Source organism: Aptenodytes patagonicus, chromosome 3 (assembly GCF_965638725.1).
Source record: "Aptenodytes patagonicus chromosome 3, bAptPat1.pri.cur, whole genome shotgun sequence".
Lineage (NCBI taxonomy): Eukaryota > Metazoa > Chordata > Aves > Sphenisciformes > Spheniscidae > Aptenodytes > Aptenodytes patagonicus.
Genome location: NC_134951.1, coordinates 112,484,048 through 112,504,255, shown reverse-complemented (window position 1 = coordinate 112,504,255; position 20,208 = coordinate 112,484,048). Strand labels below are relative to the sequence as shown.

Sequence of the window (20,208 nt, the reverse complement as noted above, 5' to 3'; positions counted from 1 at the left end):
GAGACGCCTGTCCTGCCCCATGTTCCTCAGGTGCCTCCTTCCCACTCTTGACTTACTTAATGGGTTCGGTGGGATCAAGTCGTTTGGCTTTCTGCTCTGGAGAAAGCTGCTCCCATTTGAAATGCAGACTCCAGTCAAAACCTAAAACCAAAGTAGAGAAGTACCATGGGAAAATTAGAAATGGGTATGGATTAGGAGGCAATGCAGGCTGAAGAAGCAACGTTTGATGGAGTATTTTCCCCACTTTCAAATGACTCAAGCCATGAAGACGCAGCTCTTGGGAGAAGAGTCCAATGACTAATATATTTTACTACTGCATATGAACAAGAAACAACGCATTGCATTACAATTGCAAAGTCAAGCACTCCAAAGGCAGGAAAAGTCAGAATTAAAGCTGCTGATGAAACCTTACTTTTTCCCCCTGTGCACACAGATACACGCTCTGATGGATATTGCATGCTACAAATAGCACAGGCATACTAATAAGCGCTACAGTCGCATCCTCCATTTGTTGCCTAGACATCCCCCATCTCCTGGGGCAGCCTGGCTTTCAGTGCTGCCAAGGGTGGCTTTGATATGACCCTTCTTTCCTGCTTGACCGCCTTATCCACTGTAGCAAACACCATTCCTCACGCCACGCTTACTTGTCTCTAAAGTAGCCTGAAAACAGCCAGTGGGGAGCACTGAACAGTTCTAATGCCCTTTTTGCAAGATAGCAGGAGCCAGCAGTGTGGTGCAGAGCCACCAGCTCCTCGGGCCAGTGCATTCTCACACCACAGGATGGATGCCCACGGGGCATGCATGCGGCTTGGACTCACCTCCTCTGAGGTCTGAGGAAGCCGCCACATAGGCAAAAGTGTCCAAGTTGATGATGTCAATAATGGGGCTGACCACTCGGGTGGGATCCTGGAAAGCAGAAGTGAAACAACCCATGACTTCAGATCACACCACTCGAACTGGTCAAGGGATGCTCTAAACTCCTGGAGACACCAGGTGGCTGGAAGTCTTGGTGTCATTCAGGTTTGTCAGGAACAAATGCCCATCACTGCCTCCTCTTCCTCCTCAGCCATCACATCAGTTCAACCAAGGAATTAATGGCAGCAGCACCAAGCAGCAGAGGTATTGCTGGGAGCCAGGGGCACGCCAGCAAGAGAGGCTGGGAAGGCAGGCAGCGTCTTTCCTGGGAAGAGGACTGCGTGCTGCTGGGCCGCTGAGCTAGCATCTCTCACCGGCTTTGGCTTCACCTGCAGTCTTGGCAGGCTGTGCGTGTACTCAGTGCCGAACTCGACTGGATGCAAAGCTCCATCTGCCTTTTGCAAATTCACCAACGTGTTCCCCTTTCACCTCCCTTCAATACTTTTTACTGGATTTCAGAAGTCAGGCGACAAACAGGCAGTTGAAACAACAGAGGAAAACCACAGGCAGTCAAGCAGCTTAAATACAGGCATTTTTTAAATGTACAAACTATGGAGATACAGTTAGAATTTTGCCAAAGGTGTGAAAGTGTTAAAAAAAAGACCCGAATTATTTTAAATAGTCAGTGGTGATTTAATTAACATCTTGTTATGGGCAAAGACATTTATACAAACAGTTATGAACAAAAATATCTACAGGAGGAAGAGACTCTGACAGCTTTGACTGGTCTCTTATCTCCCTTTTTCTTTTCAAAAATCCCAAACTCCAATTATAGCTCAAACTTCAAACTTTTACCCTCGCCAGATCAAATCGTTTTTCACAGCCATGCAAAGGAAAGCAGCTGAGCACACACAGGCTTGCTCTCTTGCTCAGAAAAAACTTTGTTTTAGAAATTAGTCCTAACAAAGAAGTATACAAATGCAGCTGTAGAAGAAGCAACCAAAGGCCATGAGCCGGGAGCTGGACTTGAGCTTACGTTTTCCAAATGAGCATGACCAATACTTGGTATTTCCATAACAACGTCAAGTCAGAAGTCTTAACATGACTTTCTGTGAGTCAAACAACCCACTGAAAGGGCAAGGTCTGCTGTACCTACGTACTACATGGAGAAACTCAAGTCACGTCCAAGTGCGATGAGCCTTTCAAACCCATTGTAACTGCCGCAGCTCAGTATACCCAAGCACCCTTTAGTTGCCTGCAGATAGGGGAAAGGTTTTAAGCAAAGCATCTGCTTTGCGTGCCAAACACTGCAGGGAAAAGATCATATCTAGTCATTTAAAACTTGCCCCTCAAGCATCTTACTGGTGAGCACTTCTAACTAGCCCATGCTCTTCCCCAGTTTCAATTCCACACCTATACTCATTGCACGGCACAACTTCTTGCAAGAAAATCCCCTCTACCTCTCGGCTGAGTGCATTACTGCAGTGTGCTAGCAGCTTTCAGCAGTGCAACCTTCTCCCTGCCTCACTTTCCCTGCCATGTCATGGGGACATTTGTGTTTACTCAGCTTTCGTGAAGGTCTCTCTGACCCTCAATAGAAAAGCAGAGCATGCTCAAGAGCACAGCGCTGTTGCTATGATTTATTTTGGGTTGAGCACCAGTTCTTATTATAGGCAGCCTCACCTTTCTGGTTTTTTGATACCCTCCCATGCCGGGGCATGTTAATATTAACAACACCCAAATCTTCAATCCTCTTTCACAGGAAATTCTCAAAAATCTGGGAATGCATTTCTCCAATACACTTCTCAAACAAACCAAATTATGGAACTAAATCAACAGGAAAAAACTCTGAAAATGGTCCTGAAGATAACGGATACGTTTCAACCTTGGAAAAGGACCTTGATTCCAGCTTATCTCCCAACCTCTACATCATGACCTTGTAATGGACAACAAAATAGGCCACAGTTGCTCCTCTGGCCCCACAGCAGCATCAGGCAAAGCGAGAGGGCCAGGCTGCCCCTCACCTGCCTCCCCCTGCCCCAGAAGAGCACCAAACTGGGGGGGATGCTTGAGCTGGAAGTGGGGGGTCACCATACACTGGTTCATCCCAGTGCCATTTGCAAATTCAGTTTTGGGGCAAGCTCATTGAGTCATGCGGTAAAAACACCTTGGGCTGGATAAGTACATTTTTAGAAAAGTTACTCAGTTGAAATGCACCGTTAATGGCTTTGGAGACATTTGTTCCGTAAGTAAAAACAAGAGCCATGTGCCCAGCCCTCAGTCATACGCTCACAAACACGCTGGTGCAAAACACCCGCTGTTGCTGCCACTCCCTCTGGAACACGCACCCTCCCGGGCACAGCTCCGAGACCCCCGGACCCCCTCTCTTCCCCCCACACCCCTTCACTTGCTCTTCGACTTTCTAGTCCTGCTTGTTTCCAAACCCACATGCTGGGCACGCGCTGCCCACACCCGAAAGGGAGCGTGGGCCTGGGGGAGGATGCCATCGGCTGCCGGAAAAGCTCGACGTGGGGCTCAAGGGGCACCTTCATGCAGGTGCATGGCAGCACACATGGGCTCCGGCGTTTCCCACCACAAAAAGCTGCAGGAATAGCCACTCTGGCCAAGAAAAAAAGAAAGAGAGAAGCATCGTGCAGCGTGGCTGGTGGTGGTGAAAGCACTGGGTGTGCTTCGAGGCACTCACCGCTCCTTTGCTTGAAACTTAAATCACATTAGCTCAAAGCAGACTGTTCCTAGGAGTAACACGGTAAGAAAACACTCTTTCTAGGCGGCTAATCCTCACCGCAGCAGTCGGACAGGGAAGCCGCCTCTTTAGCGCAGCCTGAAGGTGGCAGCAGTAACATTTCATACACTTCACTGATCAATATTTTAACCCTGATGGAAAGGATGGGTACGGTGGGCCTGGGAAGAAGGAAACCGAGGACCTGCTGCCTTCATCCTGCAGCTTTTGCGAGCAGTTAGAAAACAAGCAAGTGGGACCCCACTTGCTTTGCAAGTCCATCAACACTCTTCATAGTAGGTCTCCCTTGCTGCCTTCAGCTGGGCTGCAAGACCCTGGGCAGAAGTGCTGCATGACCAGCAGCACAAGCTTACCAATGGCCTTACTTCCAGCCAGAGAAAGATTTAACCCAGAAGAGCAAATAAAAAGAAGTTCACAGAGGTGACGTTTGCATGTGATGCTATATTCAGACCATGATGCAGTGAAACTCCTATGGCGATGCTGCACGTGGCATCCACATTCACCTACCCCACGGGCGCCGAACATGGGGCACAGTCCTGGAGCCGCGTGGGAAGGCAGCTCTGCCTGCCCCCTTCCTGCCACCACCGCTGCCCTTCTCCTGCCAAAACACATCAAGAGCTCTGCCTGGGAAAGAGGCAATTGCTCTGGATATTCCTCAGCTAAATACAGCAGGGCTTCAGCAAAGAACGAGGAACACCTGCCTTAAAAAAGCTCAGAGGAACAACCAATGCAGTAAAGTTTAGTGGTGAATCCCACCCCAGGGCAGGCCAGCTACGAGGCTCAAGTTGGGTATCATAGCACGTGTTCTCGTAATTCCACCGGAGCTGCGATCGATAATATGAAAAGGCTATTTTCATTATATTACCATTTATCAGCAGCACTGTGGCCCAGCCTGCAAACCAAGGTTGGGACCTCTCCAGCACCAGCTGTGCTACGAGTGCCAGCAGCACTGACTGTCCTCACGCACCACGGAGGCACCTGACCTGGTGCTGTGCCCCTCTTCCCCCTGTCCCATCGCTGCTGCACAGAGGGGATGCACAGCCCAGCCAGCACAGCTATCACGTATGGAGGCGTGAAAAGCAGGACGCCTTGGATGAGGGGCACTGTGAACACCAGCGGAGCAGGTTTCTCCATAACCCACCGCCTTGGTTTTCCCTTGCTCCTCAGCTGCCCTTATTTCAACATAATTCAGTAGTTTTAAAATTGCCGAGTAATAAATACTAGCAATCAGGAGCCAGAGGTGTAGCAAGGGTGGAGGAATGAGGCACAGCGAAGGGAAAGGACCATGCGTATGCACTGGAGCTGAAGGCTTCATCCCCTGCACCGTGCCAGCAGGTCACCAGCACAGAGCTCCCTCTGACTCAAGTGACAAGGCGCCGGGAGTCTCCGTGCGCATGTCTGGCGAGAGAGTTGCCGCTGGCGAAAGGCGAATGTCATTGTCTGCTCCGAAATCAGCAGAATTTAAATCCTATTAAATCAATTTATTATCACTTAATTTGCATGAAATTAAATTCGGCCCCTATTCAAGGAGCCGTCACTCCCTTAAATCATCGACACTGAGCATTTTACATGAGCCTAATTAAAAACTCTGCTGGAGCACTGCCCATGTATTCCCCTTTCACCACTCAACCTGTGCTTGCTGGTTAGAGCCCCACTGCCCTGGGAGGCACCTTGTCCCACCCACCTACACGCTCTCCCAGCCACAGAGACAACCCCACCTGTTGCTGCTGGGTGGAGGAAGACCAGCAAAGGCCACTTTGCACCCCAAAAGCTCATCGCTTTCTTACTCGGATGCTTGCATGCAGTTGGTTATGGTTGGGTGGTCATGCCCATTGAGAGGGAAGCAGAGGTGGACATCAGCGATGCATCCCCTGAGGGTGGCCCTGGTCTCTCAGGAGCACTCACCTCTTTGATCCTCTGCAGCAGAGGGAGTAGCCAGTCCTTATTCACCTCACAGTGACTGTCGAGGAAGGTCAGGACTCCCGCTTGTGCCACATCTGCCCCTCGGATTCGGGACCGGATCAGACCTGTTCAGGGACACACCCAGTCAGCTGCCGCCCAGAAGGCTGGGCAATGTCCCCTGGCTCCTCCAGCACGGTCTCCTGCACTCACGCATCTCCTGGGTTTTGACCCATCTAAATCCCATTCAGATAAAACATGGCTCGGGTTCATTGCCTCCTTCCTGGCGTTGCAAGGCGTGCCAACCATTTCCCAAAGTCACCAAAGCAAATAAATGGCTCCACCAAGATTAACGATTTATGGCATTTATGCCAATCCTTAATTTGCGCAATTATTTCTGCTGTCACCTTCTGGGGCAAAATATGACTCAAAATGCTTTCATAACCCCCTGCAGGTAATAAATCTAACATAGATGTAAGGCCAGGGGAGTCAAGGGTGGGATCACCTCGTGCCAGAATTAGGCTTTTCTTAGACTGCTGACTTCTCCCTGCTGTGCCCCTTTCCGTGTCCCAGTGACCCCCAGATCTCTCTCCCACCCTGGGGACACTGCTGATCTGCAGCTCAATGGGAACACATTTTCCACCAAGGAAAGAGGGTTGGCTCTCAAGGTGCTAAGAGCCCGCTTGGCTCATCAGGGCCCTGACAGTGAATTTAGAGTCCTTCAGAGCTGGAGCTGGATTGCTGCACGCATTTGTGAGAGAGAAAAACGAACAAAGCGGGAGGTCATGGAAAACAGCTGCACACATGGATTTCACACTAGACTCTTCAGCAAGATCACTTCTCTTAAAGATGCTCTGTTCCTATTTATACAGGAGTCAACCGGCTTTCCAACACTGCTCCTGCCTGCGGCCGATGCTCAAGTGAACTGCAACGTAAGAAAGGAGATGGTCCATTGGCAAAAAAGAGGACATGCAGGTTGCTCAAGGGGAGCAGAGCTTCTTCATGAAGGAGAAACAGTGGTAATACGAGGAGAGATAGGTGCAGATAAAGAGAGACAGAAGGGTTTCAGGGAGCAGCCACGCATCAGGTCCATGCAGAAGGAGGTCACTGACTTTCATATTAAAATTCCCTAGAGGAAAGGGGTCAAGGAACAGCCTCCAAGCAGGAGGGAGAGGGACAGGAGAACAAAGCCTGGAGCAATCCAGCATTTGCCAAGGTCACCTCCTGCAATGCAGGTTGTCCCTGTATCTCCCTCCGCAACTTCTAAGATCTTGTGGGTAGGCATGGTCTGCTGTACCCACCCCAGCCCTCCCCAGATCCTGGCATGTCCTGAGGGATACAGCTTCAATGATGTATTAAGTGAGGTAAGCCCTCCAGGCTGGGTTCCCAAATCCTGACTGCTTTATAGAGCACCAATACCTGCAGGTCCATCCAGTGCTGGGGGCGAGCACATATGTACCCCCATAACACAGGAGAGAAAGGTGAGAAGGAGATGCAGGTCTATGGAGACCTCCCCTACCCTCCGGCCAAAGCAGGTATGTCTCTTAGACCCATGGGGGGGTGATGCCACCCTGACACCAGACCTGCAGAGCTGAAACCTTCTGCAGAAAGAACCCACAAACAAACCCTCTCTGCTCCTCAGTCTCCCTAACCCGACACACACCTGGACTCACACCTTTGATTTTCAGCATGAAAAAACTTCTTTGTTTTTTGTTTTCCTAATACTGCAAAGCAGGACTTGAAAACACCTGTTCAGACTATGGGGAGCTGGAAAATGTCTCAAAAGGTTGCCAGCAGCAGCCCAGTAGGACATACATTCAGCCTCTATATAGCCCTTCTTAATCTTTCAAATATCATTAATTATTTAAAAAAAAAAAAAAAAATCCCACAGAAGCAGCAGGAGCAGATCTCCTCTCTTTCATTAGAGCAAACATCTTTAAAAATAAGACCCGGGGCTTTGTTTTGCCTGTTCTAATTTTCTGGCTAATAAGCTACAGCTGAGCCTCATTGGATATCTTAATAGCCCCATCTTTTTCAGTGAGAGATGGGGGGATCCATTTCAAATCCCAGCCCTTTATCACATCTCCTTTTATCAGGACCCCCAGTTCCCAGGAGCTGCTGAACTCCCTTGTCGTCCACTCCACTGAGGTCCCCCCACCCGGCTCCATCACTCTCACGCCTCCCGAAATCTGGGTTTCCCACATGGGTCGTGGGCAGGCAGCTCTTACCTTCTCGCTGTCCGTTCCGCAAGCACTTCACCTTGGGGAGCTTGCCCAACAAGCGGCAGTCGTCAGCTTGGGAAACAGAAAGGGAGGATATGTCACCCTCAGCCCTCATGGTGGCTCTGGCAGCAGAAATGGTCCTAGGGGAGATTGGGTGCAGGGAGAGGACCCCGTCCTGGACTGGCTGATGGCTTGTTAGGGTGATGGCACTGCTGGGGCACAACAGTCTTACCTCTCAGCTCATGCAGCGTAAATCAGAACTGGCAGAGCAGCAGTTTTCATAAAACTAGTATAAACCCAGCAGATTTACACCAAGAACAGCTGAATTATGCTGTAAAGTCAGCATAGAAGAGCCACGGTTGGGGTCAGAGTCGGAGTTTTTGCACATTAATGCAAATGACTATTTTTGGTAGCTGCAAAGCAACACATAAGGTGTTTGATGCATGTCTGTGTGGTGGGGCAGGAGCCTCCTGAGATGGTCTGTGAGCCCTGAGCGAGGAGAAAGGGATGGTCAAAGAGAGCCCCGTGGAGCATCCGAGGGCTCCTCATACCTGGGGCAGCAGCTCCATGGGGCAGCCACCCACACCCAAGCTAGGGAGGTCCTGCAATCCCACATGCAGTTGCTGCCGTTGCTTTTGCCCCGGTGCTGCCTGCAGCCCCAGCATCCCTCCTCACCTGGATTTCTCCCAGCAAGAGCCGGATCTGCAGGCAGGTGCGCTCATCACAGCCCCCTCTACCTCCACACACCCACACCGTGACCTCCGCAACCCCTCTCACCACTTCTCTGCCTCTTCTTCCTCGGCGCTATAAAAACACAGGCATGTGCCCCATCCCCGCCATCCACACCCTGTGTCCACACACTCCTCTGAGTGCTTTCATCCCCTCCAGCAATCTTTGTTGACAAGAGACATCACTGTACTGGTATCCCTAACAACTCAGGTACGGAGCTGCGTTGCCCTGTGCACACCAGGGGAGCAGAAGTGGCAGGGGTTGGCTACAGACCTATGATGGAAATTTGCTGGGAAGAGCAGGAACCCACGTGCGGAACAACTGCATCCCAGCGAATAAAAGGTCAATGGACAGACAGAGGTGAGAAATGAGACACAACTAGGCATGAGGTAAAAGCACCAATTGCTTGGGGTGGGTTGCAGGGAAAAAACTGACCGTCTGTGTATAGCGTATTATGCAAATGCATGTATTTTATGTAAATGCATGCAGACTAGATGCCAGCAGGCTCAGACTATCACAGGAAAGGAGATGTAAGACAGCTGAGAAGCACTGATTTTGAGTAGCTGAGGGGCTGCTCTAAGTTACACGGGAAACAGGCTCCCCCCTGGTGCCCTGGGATGAGTTTAAACCCAGCCCTGCTCTTTCTCCCCGGCTCATGCTATCGGGTGTGCTGCAAGAGGGGAGCTACATTTCTACAAACCTTTCTCCTTTCAAGAAGGCGAGTGCTTTGTCTATTTAGCCAAATAATCGGCATTTATTTTCTCCACCCTTCAAAAAGCCTGCTCTGCTGTACGCCACGGCAGCTCGAGTCCTTGCACCTGCTCCTTTTCTCCATCGCAGCCACTCTGCCGGTCCCCAGGCTTGCCTAGCCTGGCCCCCCATGCACTGGAGTCGCTCCAAAGCTCACCATAATCACTGCAACCCCTTCCCCTGGCTTCAGCGACTCCCCAGGGAGGTGTCGATGCCGAGAAGTGGGTCTCGTATGAAATCTGTCCCTAATGCTCTCCAAGGCAGTGCCTATTTATAACATCCAAAGGCAAAGCATAGATCCTTTTTTTTTTAAACCTCTCTGGCTTTGTTTTCACGTTTCCTAGTAAATGGCTACATTTTGCAGCACCTTGAAATGTAAGTGCCACGGACCTCTCAGCTTAGGTGTATTTTATCATCCTTTTCATGCCTGAGACAGTTTTTTTGAGCACTTACTCTCAGCACCTGGATCTTCCACTGGACCTTGCCCGTCTCACTGGGCAAGGTCTTTAGCTGGGGTAGCTCCCTGCGAGCCCCTGGGGCTTCAGCTACCATCTTTTGCTGGAGGTCAGACGTATTGATTTCACTTGAGTCACGCTATTAACCGGGAGAGAATGGCAGGAGGATGTGGGCTGTCTGTGGCGTACAGCGCTATTTATGGTGCATCTCAGAAATGGGCAGCCCATGTGGGAAATCCTCTTTACATGAGTGAAAAAAAATCAGTCAAGAGTTGCTGGCCACCTACATAAACGTATGCAGAACATATGCATACATCAGGAGGGTCAGACTACCATTATCCTGTGCAATTCCAGTGGTGTCAACCCAGAATTGCTCCTGGCTGCAGCTGAAAGCCAGATTAAACACACCACGGCTGTAGCAGGATACAACCGGGTAAGGATTGGATTCATGTCTACTGGGCGTAAAAATGATTTGCCATGCGCTTTTCTTGTATTATTTTCATGAGAAGAGGTTTGATCATTTGAAATTTGAATTCTCCACGCAGCGATGCAAACCTGGCACAGCGGGGTTTGCTCTCCACACCTACAGAGCTTTAAATTTCCTTCCACTTTGACAAACTCTTCCCCCCTCCCTGCGTAAATCCAAGTCTCTCACAGTCTCTTTCGGTTTGGCCTCTTGCTTTTAACATAGAAAGGGTCACTTACGATCGTCACTGAAGTCATCCACTAGTATGATTTCATGGACGAGGTGCACTGGAGTGCGGTTCAGCACGCTAAAGAATGAAGAGAGAAAATCCATGACAGTGCTTGACCAACTCAACAACCCAGCAAACGGGGTGGGAAAGCCTAGGAACTGATCCCTGCCAAAGCACAGAAGACCAGGCTTGGATTTCCAGAAAGGACATATTAGATAAGACCCAGAAACAACCCCCCCGCCCCCCCCCAGTAACCTACAGTGCCCGGCTATCAGCTCCCTGTAGCCTGATCTAAGAGCTGAGCGCACGGTATTCCTGGGAAATAGCTGAGATTCACCCTTACCACCTTTGTGAGCAAAAGCAGAGCACCACGTAAAGCCAGGAGAAACAGGCTTTTCGGCAACATGCGTATTGCACCATGTTTCCTAACAGGGCTTACAGCAAAGCTGCCATCACCCCACCACCTCTCCTGGGGCTAATGATATGGTGTCCACCGACAGCAGGGCCAACACAGAGAAAATTACCCAGCTCAAACCCACCTTTACAGAGCTCACAGCCGTGGCAGGACAACTCCTGCTTTTATCCGTGAGCTGACTGCGTTTCAGAGACTGCCAAGAGGATAAGAGCAGGGTTGGAGCCTGCCTATTTAATGAAAGACAGAGGCTGGAGGATGTGGTTCACAGCTCCCTCCAGGTGGACAGACACTGAAAAGTGGCTGAAAGCTACAATCTTCCCTTAATTATCCCACCAATGTTTTTTTTTATTATTATTATTAAAAAGTCTAGACCTGTTCTTCCCCTTTCTCGCACAGCGCAGAGGTCGGCAGAATTACACATGCGTAAAATCCTGCCCCATCAAAGGGTCAGGGTTGACTTCTTGAAGCAGAAACCCCAGGGCATCCCAAAAATCTCCTAAGGGCTTCACCTGGGCTTTGATAACGCCAGTTGGGTGGCACAGGCCACTCCAGAATTTAAACTCCTTTGCCTTCATCCTGAGTGTGGTTCCTTTTTCAAACAGGATTTAAAAGCCCCCCCCGATTTCACACCTGAGTCTGCCTTCTGGTCTGGGTTAGGAAAAACCTTCAAACCTACTGCTGGCACAAGAGGACAGATACCCCTTGAAGCCCCTGACACCTCCAGATCCTTATCAACAGGTTTCCCCAGCCTCTCAGGCTCCCAAAGCTCCGGCAAAAAGCCTGGAAGTCTGGAAAATTGTGTCCCTGGCCCAGACCCCAGTCAAGAGGGCTCCAAAGGGCAGGATCCCCGGGGAATCCGGGTGCATGGGAGCCACCAGCCCAGCTGGCAAGAACCTGGAGGAGTCTCACAGCATCACCCCAGATATCCAAGGATGTTCATCCAAAGGGCTGCACTTCTCTGATGAAACCTTCTTGATGAAAAACCACAAGCCCACCTGCCCAGGAGGGCTTGGAGTATCTGCACCTATTGCCAGGTGCCAGCACTCACCAGGTGCTGGAATCACAACCCCCCGGAGAAAGAAAGAGTTGAGCCGGACCTTTTTGGAAGGAGAACAGGACATCCCAAGGCAGATGCTTGAAATGGATGCTCCCTCCATGTTTTGTTTTTTCTTTTTTTTGTCCCCCAGCAGAAAACCTGAAAAAATGGCGTTTTATCTCAGACCAGAGTGGGTAGGGCTGGCACCTCCCTTGTACAGCTCCTCAACATCACTTCCAAACCCATAATTACTTTCCCTGGAAACACAATCCCAGCCTCCTCCAGTTTCAAGATCTTGGCAAAAGCCATGATTTCCCCCCCACCTTCAGATGCTTTGCATGTTAAGGTTGGGGTGGGGAGAAGAAGAAAGCCTCTGCCCCCTAAGCAACAGTCATAGTGCTAGCCCTAACAGCCAGGAGCTGCTGTGGCCACCCCAGCATCGCTAAGGCTTGCACCAAGCAGGGTATTACAACACTGCCTCGCCAATGCCAGCAGCCCGCACAAAGTATTAGAAAAAGTGGCTGAATGCCCCTCCTCCCGCTGGGGCACACAGAGCAATTTAGATGTGCTGTTCCCACCTGTCAAGTGTTTTTTAATTATTATTATTAATAGGTTTGTTATTTTTAAAAAATCCCCATATGCGAGAGCTGAGTTCAGCAAATTACTGTAGCTGAGCGTCAGTACAGAGAGACAGGAGAGCAATATCATGCTCAGTGGAATATTTAACAAGCGCTGATTGCCTGGAAACCTAACTTGGTGAAACCTGCAGGAAAGAAGCAGACTTGTAAAAAAGCCAGCAAAATAAATAAATAACCCGCCGAGAGCGTGTGAGGGGGAGGCAGCGGGCAACTTGAATATTCAAAGCCTGCCTCCGCCCAGTCTCCCCCATAGATTTGCCTGCCAGAAGTGCAATGCAGGGCTTAACTCTACAGGAAGGTGGTCACAAAGGGGCTGATTCTGCTTTTGCTGGTACCAGCAAGAATAACTCAACCAAAACCACTGCACTGGGCTGTAGACTCAGACCTGGGCTCATAGCAGCACTCAGTGACTTGGAAGAATTCCCCCCCAGGGCACCTCTTATGGAAGAAAATCCAGCATGGACCATTTTCAAGGCGCTGGGCTGGGGAGACATACAGCCCAGTCTTGGCTCAGCTGCAGGCTCCCACTGTTCCCAGGTCAAGCCGTTTGCTGCCAACTCCGTGCCTCGGCTTGCCACCCCGTAAATCAGGGAAGATGTCCCCCGAATGCCAACGATGGCAATCTGTGGGATGCAGAGGGTTGACCAGAGCAAGGGGGAAAAAGTCAGCACGCAGGCTGATGAGGGAGGAACCTCTCCAAGGCTTGGCCCAGCTCTGTGAATCATCATCCTTCCATGGGGTTAATGACAGACACCACCATGAGTGACGCAGCATCCCCCAGCACTGAAAGCAGCCTCACCCAGCACCATCACAGCCCTCTCCCATCACTTCGCCTGTGGGACTCACCCACAACGTGACACTATCCCAAATCCCACGTGAACAAAGCCCTGGTGAGGGTGGTCCAAAGGCTGGGTCTACCATGGCTCCAAGGAATCTGATGTCCACTGATTTCAGCAGGCTTTGAGCTCGTTATTGCTCTTGCAAATCTGTGCACAGACACCTGCAAGCACCAAAATTGCCGCTAAGCTAAGGGCCACTTGATACAGGCACGAGGAGATCCGCAGAAAAGGCTGCAACGCCACGACTGCAGTGTGCTTCCCAATGCAGCTGAGAGCAAGCGTGCCGGCTTTTCAGCAAAGCCAAATTCTCATCTCCAACGCATTTTCTACCTGTGCTCTATTAATCACACGATAACACACCCATGCCGCTGAAAACACAGGAGATTATAAACACCCCTCCTGCAGTGCTCCTCAGGAAGGATGGGAAACAGAGGCACCGAATATGGCACGTTTTCAACGTTGCAGGGAATTTTTTTTTTTCAGATAGACTATAAAAGCACTTTTAAAAATTCAAAGACAGCTTTTCTATTACTTGTGCCTTTGCTCAGCTTTGATTTTTCTTTTTTATACTTTCTTTTCTTTCTTTATATGTGTGCATGGCTTTTTTTCCTTTTATATGGGTAAAATCAGAAGACAATTAATATTATAGTGCTTTGAAGTCCCCCTGTTATTTATAGAATTTTTTCCCTGAAATCAAACATAGGTAGATATACTGCAGTGATGGGCATATTTTAACAAATCAAAACAGCTTTTAAGTTCTGTTGAGCCAGAGATCACAACTCTTTCTCCCTTAAATCGCTGAAAGACCTGTTACCATCAAAATGAAGACTCATGCCTCTAGTCCAGAAATTGCTTATGCTTATTCAACCCCGTAAGACCAGATTCGCTGCTGAACTATCTTGAAAAGTCAATGCTGAACTTTTCTTTGTTTCAATGGATTTAGCAGACGTTATACAGACGTAACCATGGAGAACTTCACCTTAAATTTTCATCGTAAGGTCCTTCTTTCATCCTCCTCAACAATTTGTTGGGATCCTTTTCCACCTACCCAAAGATAAGCACTGGATTCAACAATTTCATCACCAAATAAATACCAGTGCAAAAGTCACCCTGACATGTAAGACATGGAAAATGTTTGCAGGGAGGTGTTTGGATCTTCTGACCAAAGGTTGGTATGTTTTTGGTCATCACCCAGAATACCAGTTCCTTTAGAGAGGTGGACATCGATCCTCGGAAACTCATGAACCCATTAATTCTCTCCATGGCAACATACTGGGACTTGTTAGGGGAAAAAAAAAAAACACCTTTGGGAGTATAAAAAGTGTCGAAAGGTCCAAGGGTCACAATTATCGAAATCAGACCGAGAGCGCAGAGAGAAAATGCCCGCCAGAATGAACTGCTTCAACAACCTAAAATGGCTAATTATGTAGGAAGAGAGACATCACACCAAGAATAACCATAATGAGCTTTGATTACACTGCGGCTTTCACATTTTATTCTTTCAAATACCCACCAAGCTCTTTGAAATTCAAGAGTTCTCTTATGTTAACATCAAAAGGTAAAAGCGCATGGAGGGCTGTGTACTTAGTCACCGCAAGAGATGATTAGCAAATTAAGAAAAAAAAGTCCAGGGTTTAAGCAAAAAGCAGAAAAAAAAAGAAATAAAAAAATAGTCAGCAGAAAGTGCTAATTATACAGTTTCTGCACAACACCTGGCTTGTTTTTGCTTCTTTAATCAGGCTCGTTTCAGTTATGGCACAGACTCTATACGGTGCCGCCGCTGCCTAAGGAAGGAGGCGCGCGGCTTTGTCATTTCCCTGCCTCAGATGTGTCTGGATGCAGACAAGGTAGCAGCACGAGGGGAAGGTGCGAGGTGCTGGCTGTCCAGGACGTCACTTCTCTTACTTACAAGCACTGGAAAATGAAAGGCCTGATATCTCCCTGCTAATTAATGATCTAAATATTTGATGTGGTATTCACAGCACTCGCATCAGGACTTTTGCCAAAGGATGTGTTTTGGTTTGTCAGTGAGAGCTAAATAATTAAGTCTCCTTATTCCTGTTCTGAGGTCCCCAGCCGCAAGTTTGAAGAATAAATAAATAAAGACCACTCAGCAGAGTAAATGGGACTGTTTCACCCTCTGCCTGGCAGGTTGCCACCACAACAGCCTCCCATGCTCCTCTCCTGCCCAGCCTGCACCAGTGCTGACCGGCCATCAAGCTCCCAAAATTGCCTTGCTGGAGAAAGTCACAGTATGATGGTCTCGGATGGTCCGGGAGCAGAGCATCACCCCAGGCTGCCTGCAGTTCTGCCTCCCCCAGCCCTGCCTCCAGGGCAGGCAGCGTTTCTCTCCCCACCGCTCCCAGGGATGCTCCCAGGAATGGGGCACACACCAAGCCTTGCTCCCTGCAGACCTCAGCAGTGGATGCCACACCACACCAAGCCCTGAAAGCATGACTGCCCACGCAGCGGTCGCCGCATCTCGGCATGTGAGCGTGCCAATGCCTGCAGAGGAGGGATGGGAAGGAAAGAGGGTGATATTCTCATAAGCAAGGCACGGAGTAGATCCCCCTAACCACATGGGATTACATGATGGGGAGGCACTATTACCCATTGCTGTCAAGAGCCCCAGCACCCAGCCCAGACCCAGGTAACAAGGAGCGCATCTTTCCTGGCCACGCTGCTCCTTCTCCTCCAGTGACTGCTTGGGGGACATCCTTAAGCTCTCCGTCTGGAGGAGCTGGGCAGCTAGAGCTGGGCAATGAGCTGGATCTCCTTCCTAAATCCAGGCGAGCACAGGATGGAAAGAGAGGAAAGAAGAAATTGTATTTAAAAAAACCCCAAACCTCTGTATTGCTTATTCTCTCCCTTGCTCCTGCCTTCCCTCCTTGGGTTTACTGACATGGTCCCAGCCCTGTACTGTTGGAGACTCTCACCATCTTTAATGCATGGAGCCTTGGAGCTTGAAATATGTGAAACTGAACCGCGGGGGGATAAGAAACTTGCCCAAGGTCATTCAAAAAGTGAGTGGCTGAAACAACAACCCAATGGCAGTTTCTTCACTGTCTGCAGTACATGGTAAAAAAAAAATTAAAAACAAAAATCTCAAGAGCCACTTTGCTATTCACCATCACCTCCTTTCTCCCCTCTTCTCCCCTTTTCTATTTCTCTTTCTCATGACACCCATCCCCTACTACCTGGACACTTGTACATATTCACAAGCATAGTTACATACGCATTTATAAACGCTGACTACATCATTTGCAGAGATTTGGGCATTCGGTTAATTTAGCTTTTCTTTTTTTTTTTTTCCCTTCCTTTTCTTCCAGCTGGCAAACGGTCAGAGAAAAGATCATGAAACTTTTAAATTAATTCATTATTCAACACAGTCCACTAGCTTTTCTCAATAGCTCTGACGACACAAGTTGTTCGTAAACGAACTGTCACAAATGCTTGCAACGTGACTTGCGTAAGGGCTGCTGCGGAGGCCACATACTGGTGCCTCTGCTTCACAGGTCAGAGCACTCGCATCCTCACCAAGAGCCAAACGCAACACACTGAGCCCGCGATACAGCTCAGCCTCAGCGCTCAGTGAGCATTAAAGCTCTCAAGCACCTAGGAAAAGCATAGGAATACCAAAAATCCCTCCTGCTCATCAGGTACGTGGTCCCTTCTGCAAGAGCTGATTTCCTCCTCTGCTATGGGGTACCTTCACCAGCATTTCCCTTTGCCACCCCTCTGTGTTTACATGGGGTCCTGTAAGAAGTGCTCCCTTTGGGGGGGCCGGTGCCCCATCACCCCATGGCTTTGGACAAGCCAAGCACTGTCCCTTTGCCCTGTTTCTTGCTCCTGCCACGGCGGTTAGCTGAGAACATTCATTTTGCAATGAGGCTGGAAAACCCAACTTGCTGGAACTCAGGAAACCAGGTTTGCAAGCCAAAATCTTCCACCAGCCATGGACAAATCACCTCTCTGTTCCTCAGTCTGTCCATCTGGGTTATACCAAGAACACATGGAGATGTACTGGGGAGAACAGGGTAGAAGAGGTGCCCATTTTACTCACTGCCATGCTCAAAGTGCTTGGAGACACTTGGCCACAGACTACTCCAAAAGGCACAAAGCAGTGTCAGGAAGACAGAGTTTGTTTTGAATGGCCATGGAAAATGATCCATGTTGTTACAGCCACCATGGGATGGAGTTCTCTGGAAGATCTAATTAAACTAAGCATTTGCCAAGCAAGGGGGAAAAAACAGAGCAGTCAGAAGGCACAGCAAATTAACCTACAGAGGCTGAAGAGGCAGACGAGCTCTCAGCTGGGTCCAAAAACAGGCAGGGAGGTGGCAATACGTGCACAATCATGGCCGGAGAGGAGCAGAGCAGCAGCCACGTCACCAGCGCAATTTGCCACCAAGGGCTGGTACCCCCAGGGCTGGTTGGATCAAAGCAAGCCTCTAAGTACTGCATCCAGGAGGAAAATGGTGAACCCTGATGGCAGGAGGCCACCTCCAAACCATGAGGACTAGAAAAAAGAGGGTCAGCTCAGGATCTCAGCCCAGGGAGAGGCGGGGAGATGGAGACCCAAGGCTGTCATCTCAGTTCCTCACTGCCCAGGCTTGCCTCTGTGGTGCAGCTCAGTGGGATGCTCCACAGGGCTCTGGCACCGTTTGGAGATCAGCCTACGGGAAAGAGGGCTCAGAAGGGGCCCCAGAGCTGGGGAAGACCTCCCCACAGACAAAACACGAGCACTGGAATCGCCGGGGCATGTGAGCGGGGAGGAGCGGTGCACAGGGGCAAAGCTGTGGTGGAAATCACATGCAACTGGGTAAGGAAGGCAGTAAAGCCAACTAATCAAGTCAAGCAAAGAAAAGAAGAGGAACAAGGAAGAAAGTCTTTTTATAGCTGGAAATCAGAAACTTCGGAGGACAATATCCTAGAGGAAGAAGGAAAAATTCAAAACTACCCATATTTCTAACCATGGCATCATTGCAATGAACAGTTCTCTAATGAAGCCAGATATGGGGGATCCAGGCATAAAAGCCGTATCATGGGTCTAACATTTCTCATGTGACAACATCACTCATGATCGTACTTGCCAGGACAGTCAAGTGCCGAGTTATGGGGAGAAATGAGATTAAGGTCCATCCCTGCACTTTACATGTTATAAGCATCCTATATCTCAGGGGCTAGAGGACTGCACTTGGCTTTGCCTTGCCATCTCTGTTACAATGGGTTCTGGAGAATGGCAAACCTATGCAAGGCACTGTAAAGATAAAAGAGAAGGTCCAGGATCAAGGAGGTGGTACACAGCAGCAAGCATCAGTGCTATGCACACCCGAAATCCACACACCCTAGAGAGAGAAAGCGGTGACAGATTATTAAGTGTGAAGTGAAGGAGATGGGATTGGGCATGAAACCATAGAGCAAAGCAGGAATTTAATTTCAGGACTGTCAAACTCACTTGTGGCACTGGGTGCATTCACCTGAGGAAGGATGCTGTTTTCAGAGAACAGCCCAGTGAGGACGTGACAGTGAACAGGGCACAGCTGAAGTCTCCCCCCAGCCAGCAACCCCAGTCTGACCAGTACCGACGATGGCAAGGGGCCCCTGGGGATGCCAGGGTTTAACTGACAAGGCTTGCAGCAGGGCACAAACATTCACTATACGGGCATGAGACACAACCTGCAAAACACTTATTACTGGCATAGAGCAAAACACACCCAAGCTCGCTACAGAGGAACCCACCAGCCGAAACCTGGAGATAAACCCCTTGAAGGTGCGGTGGACACACCTCACTAAATCTTCCCACAAGAAAACTTGCAGATTCAAGGCACACATTGGGATTAAACGCTGATTTCAAAAGCCTGTGATGAAAACGAAGCCTTTAGTCTATCCACTACAGCAAAACACAGCCAAGAACAAACCGACAAATGAAGGAATGGCCACATGCCCAGAGCGCTCCACCATGTATCCAGAGGAGTACAGAAACCGTCCTTGAAAATCTAGTCTGCATGTGCACCATTAGGGCTTCTCAATTAGCAAGTCTTTCTGCCACTCGATGGGTCACTGGAGAAGCTCGAACAGCAGTACCGGAGCAGACATCTGCAGAGCAATAGCTGTCCCTAGAGGACTGCGACAAAACACAGCTGAGCACTGATACCCAGCTGGATATAAAACCTCTTATCCCAGACTCTGTCTAATCTTCTGCTGCTCCCTCAAGAATGTCCCGTGCTAGACCCTGCAAGGGAGCACAGCTACTCACTTTCCTGACCATCCCACTGTAAAACCTACTTCTCAGAGACCAGCTTTCACGCTAATTTCTCCTGGTAATCATTTGAGACCGTAGCTGGTAGGTCTGGTCCCATTGCTGCAGTGAGTGCAAACAGATTCTGTTTTTATTCACGAAAACCTCTAGCCCACTCACCCTTTTTTAAGAGCAGACTGGGAGCTCTTACCTCCGGACTGTCCTTAGCAGGGTCGACCTGGCCTCGTTGTGGAAGGTGATGATGACGCTGGTTGGCGGGAGGTCCTGGCGATAGTGCAAAGTTGTACACCTGGGGAGGGAGAAAGAGGAAAAGGCCGTTCAGGTGCTGGAATTCAAAGTGGGAGCTCACTTCATTAACACAGGCAGCAGAGTCCATCAGTAGATGGTCCTCCAGCCACTATTAAAAAAAACGCAAGTTTTTCTGCATGAATCCTTTCTGAAGGAGTCCAGAAACTGCCACTGCCAAGTAAGTCACTGAGGATTAAAGCAGCAAAAAGAGCTTAACTGTCATTAATAGGAAGGGATGAGAAAGGAGGCACCCAGCTTGCAGCCCTTTTCTCTAACCGTTGCTTCCAAGCTAGCACACCCTCCTGGCGCCACCAGCCTCCCCCACCAACAGATAGTGGGAAGACAAACGCCCTTCCTTTTTGTA

The 20,208-nt window shown here is 49.5% G+C and overlaps 1 protein-coding gene across 3 annotated transcripts in view; it reads right to left on the bottom strand.

Moving 5' to 3' along the window:
- GALNT14 (polypeptide N-acetylgalactosaminyltransferase 14) overlaps positions 1-20,208 on the bottom strand; it is a 105,019-nt gene that overhangs the window by 21,350 nt on the left and 63,461 nt on the right. For all 3 annotated transcript variants that reach the window (XM_076334713.1, XM_076334715.1, XM_076334716.1), the window contains 6 exons: positions 19,747-19,845; positions 10,377-10,444; positions 7,744-7,809; positions 5,522-5,643; positions 819-906; positions 57-141 (listed from right to left, as the gene is read on the bottom strand). In XM_076334713.1, coding sequence (XP_076190828.1) covers positions 57-141; positions 819-906; positions 5,522-5,643; positions 7,744-7,809; positions 10,377-10,444; positions 19,747-19,845 — 528 coding nt within the window. The remainder of the gene's footprint in view (positions 1-56; positions 142-818; positions 907-5,521; positions 5,644-7,743; positions 7,810-10,376; positions 10,445-19,746; positions 19,846-20,208) is intronic.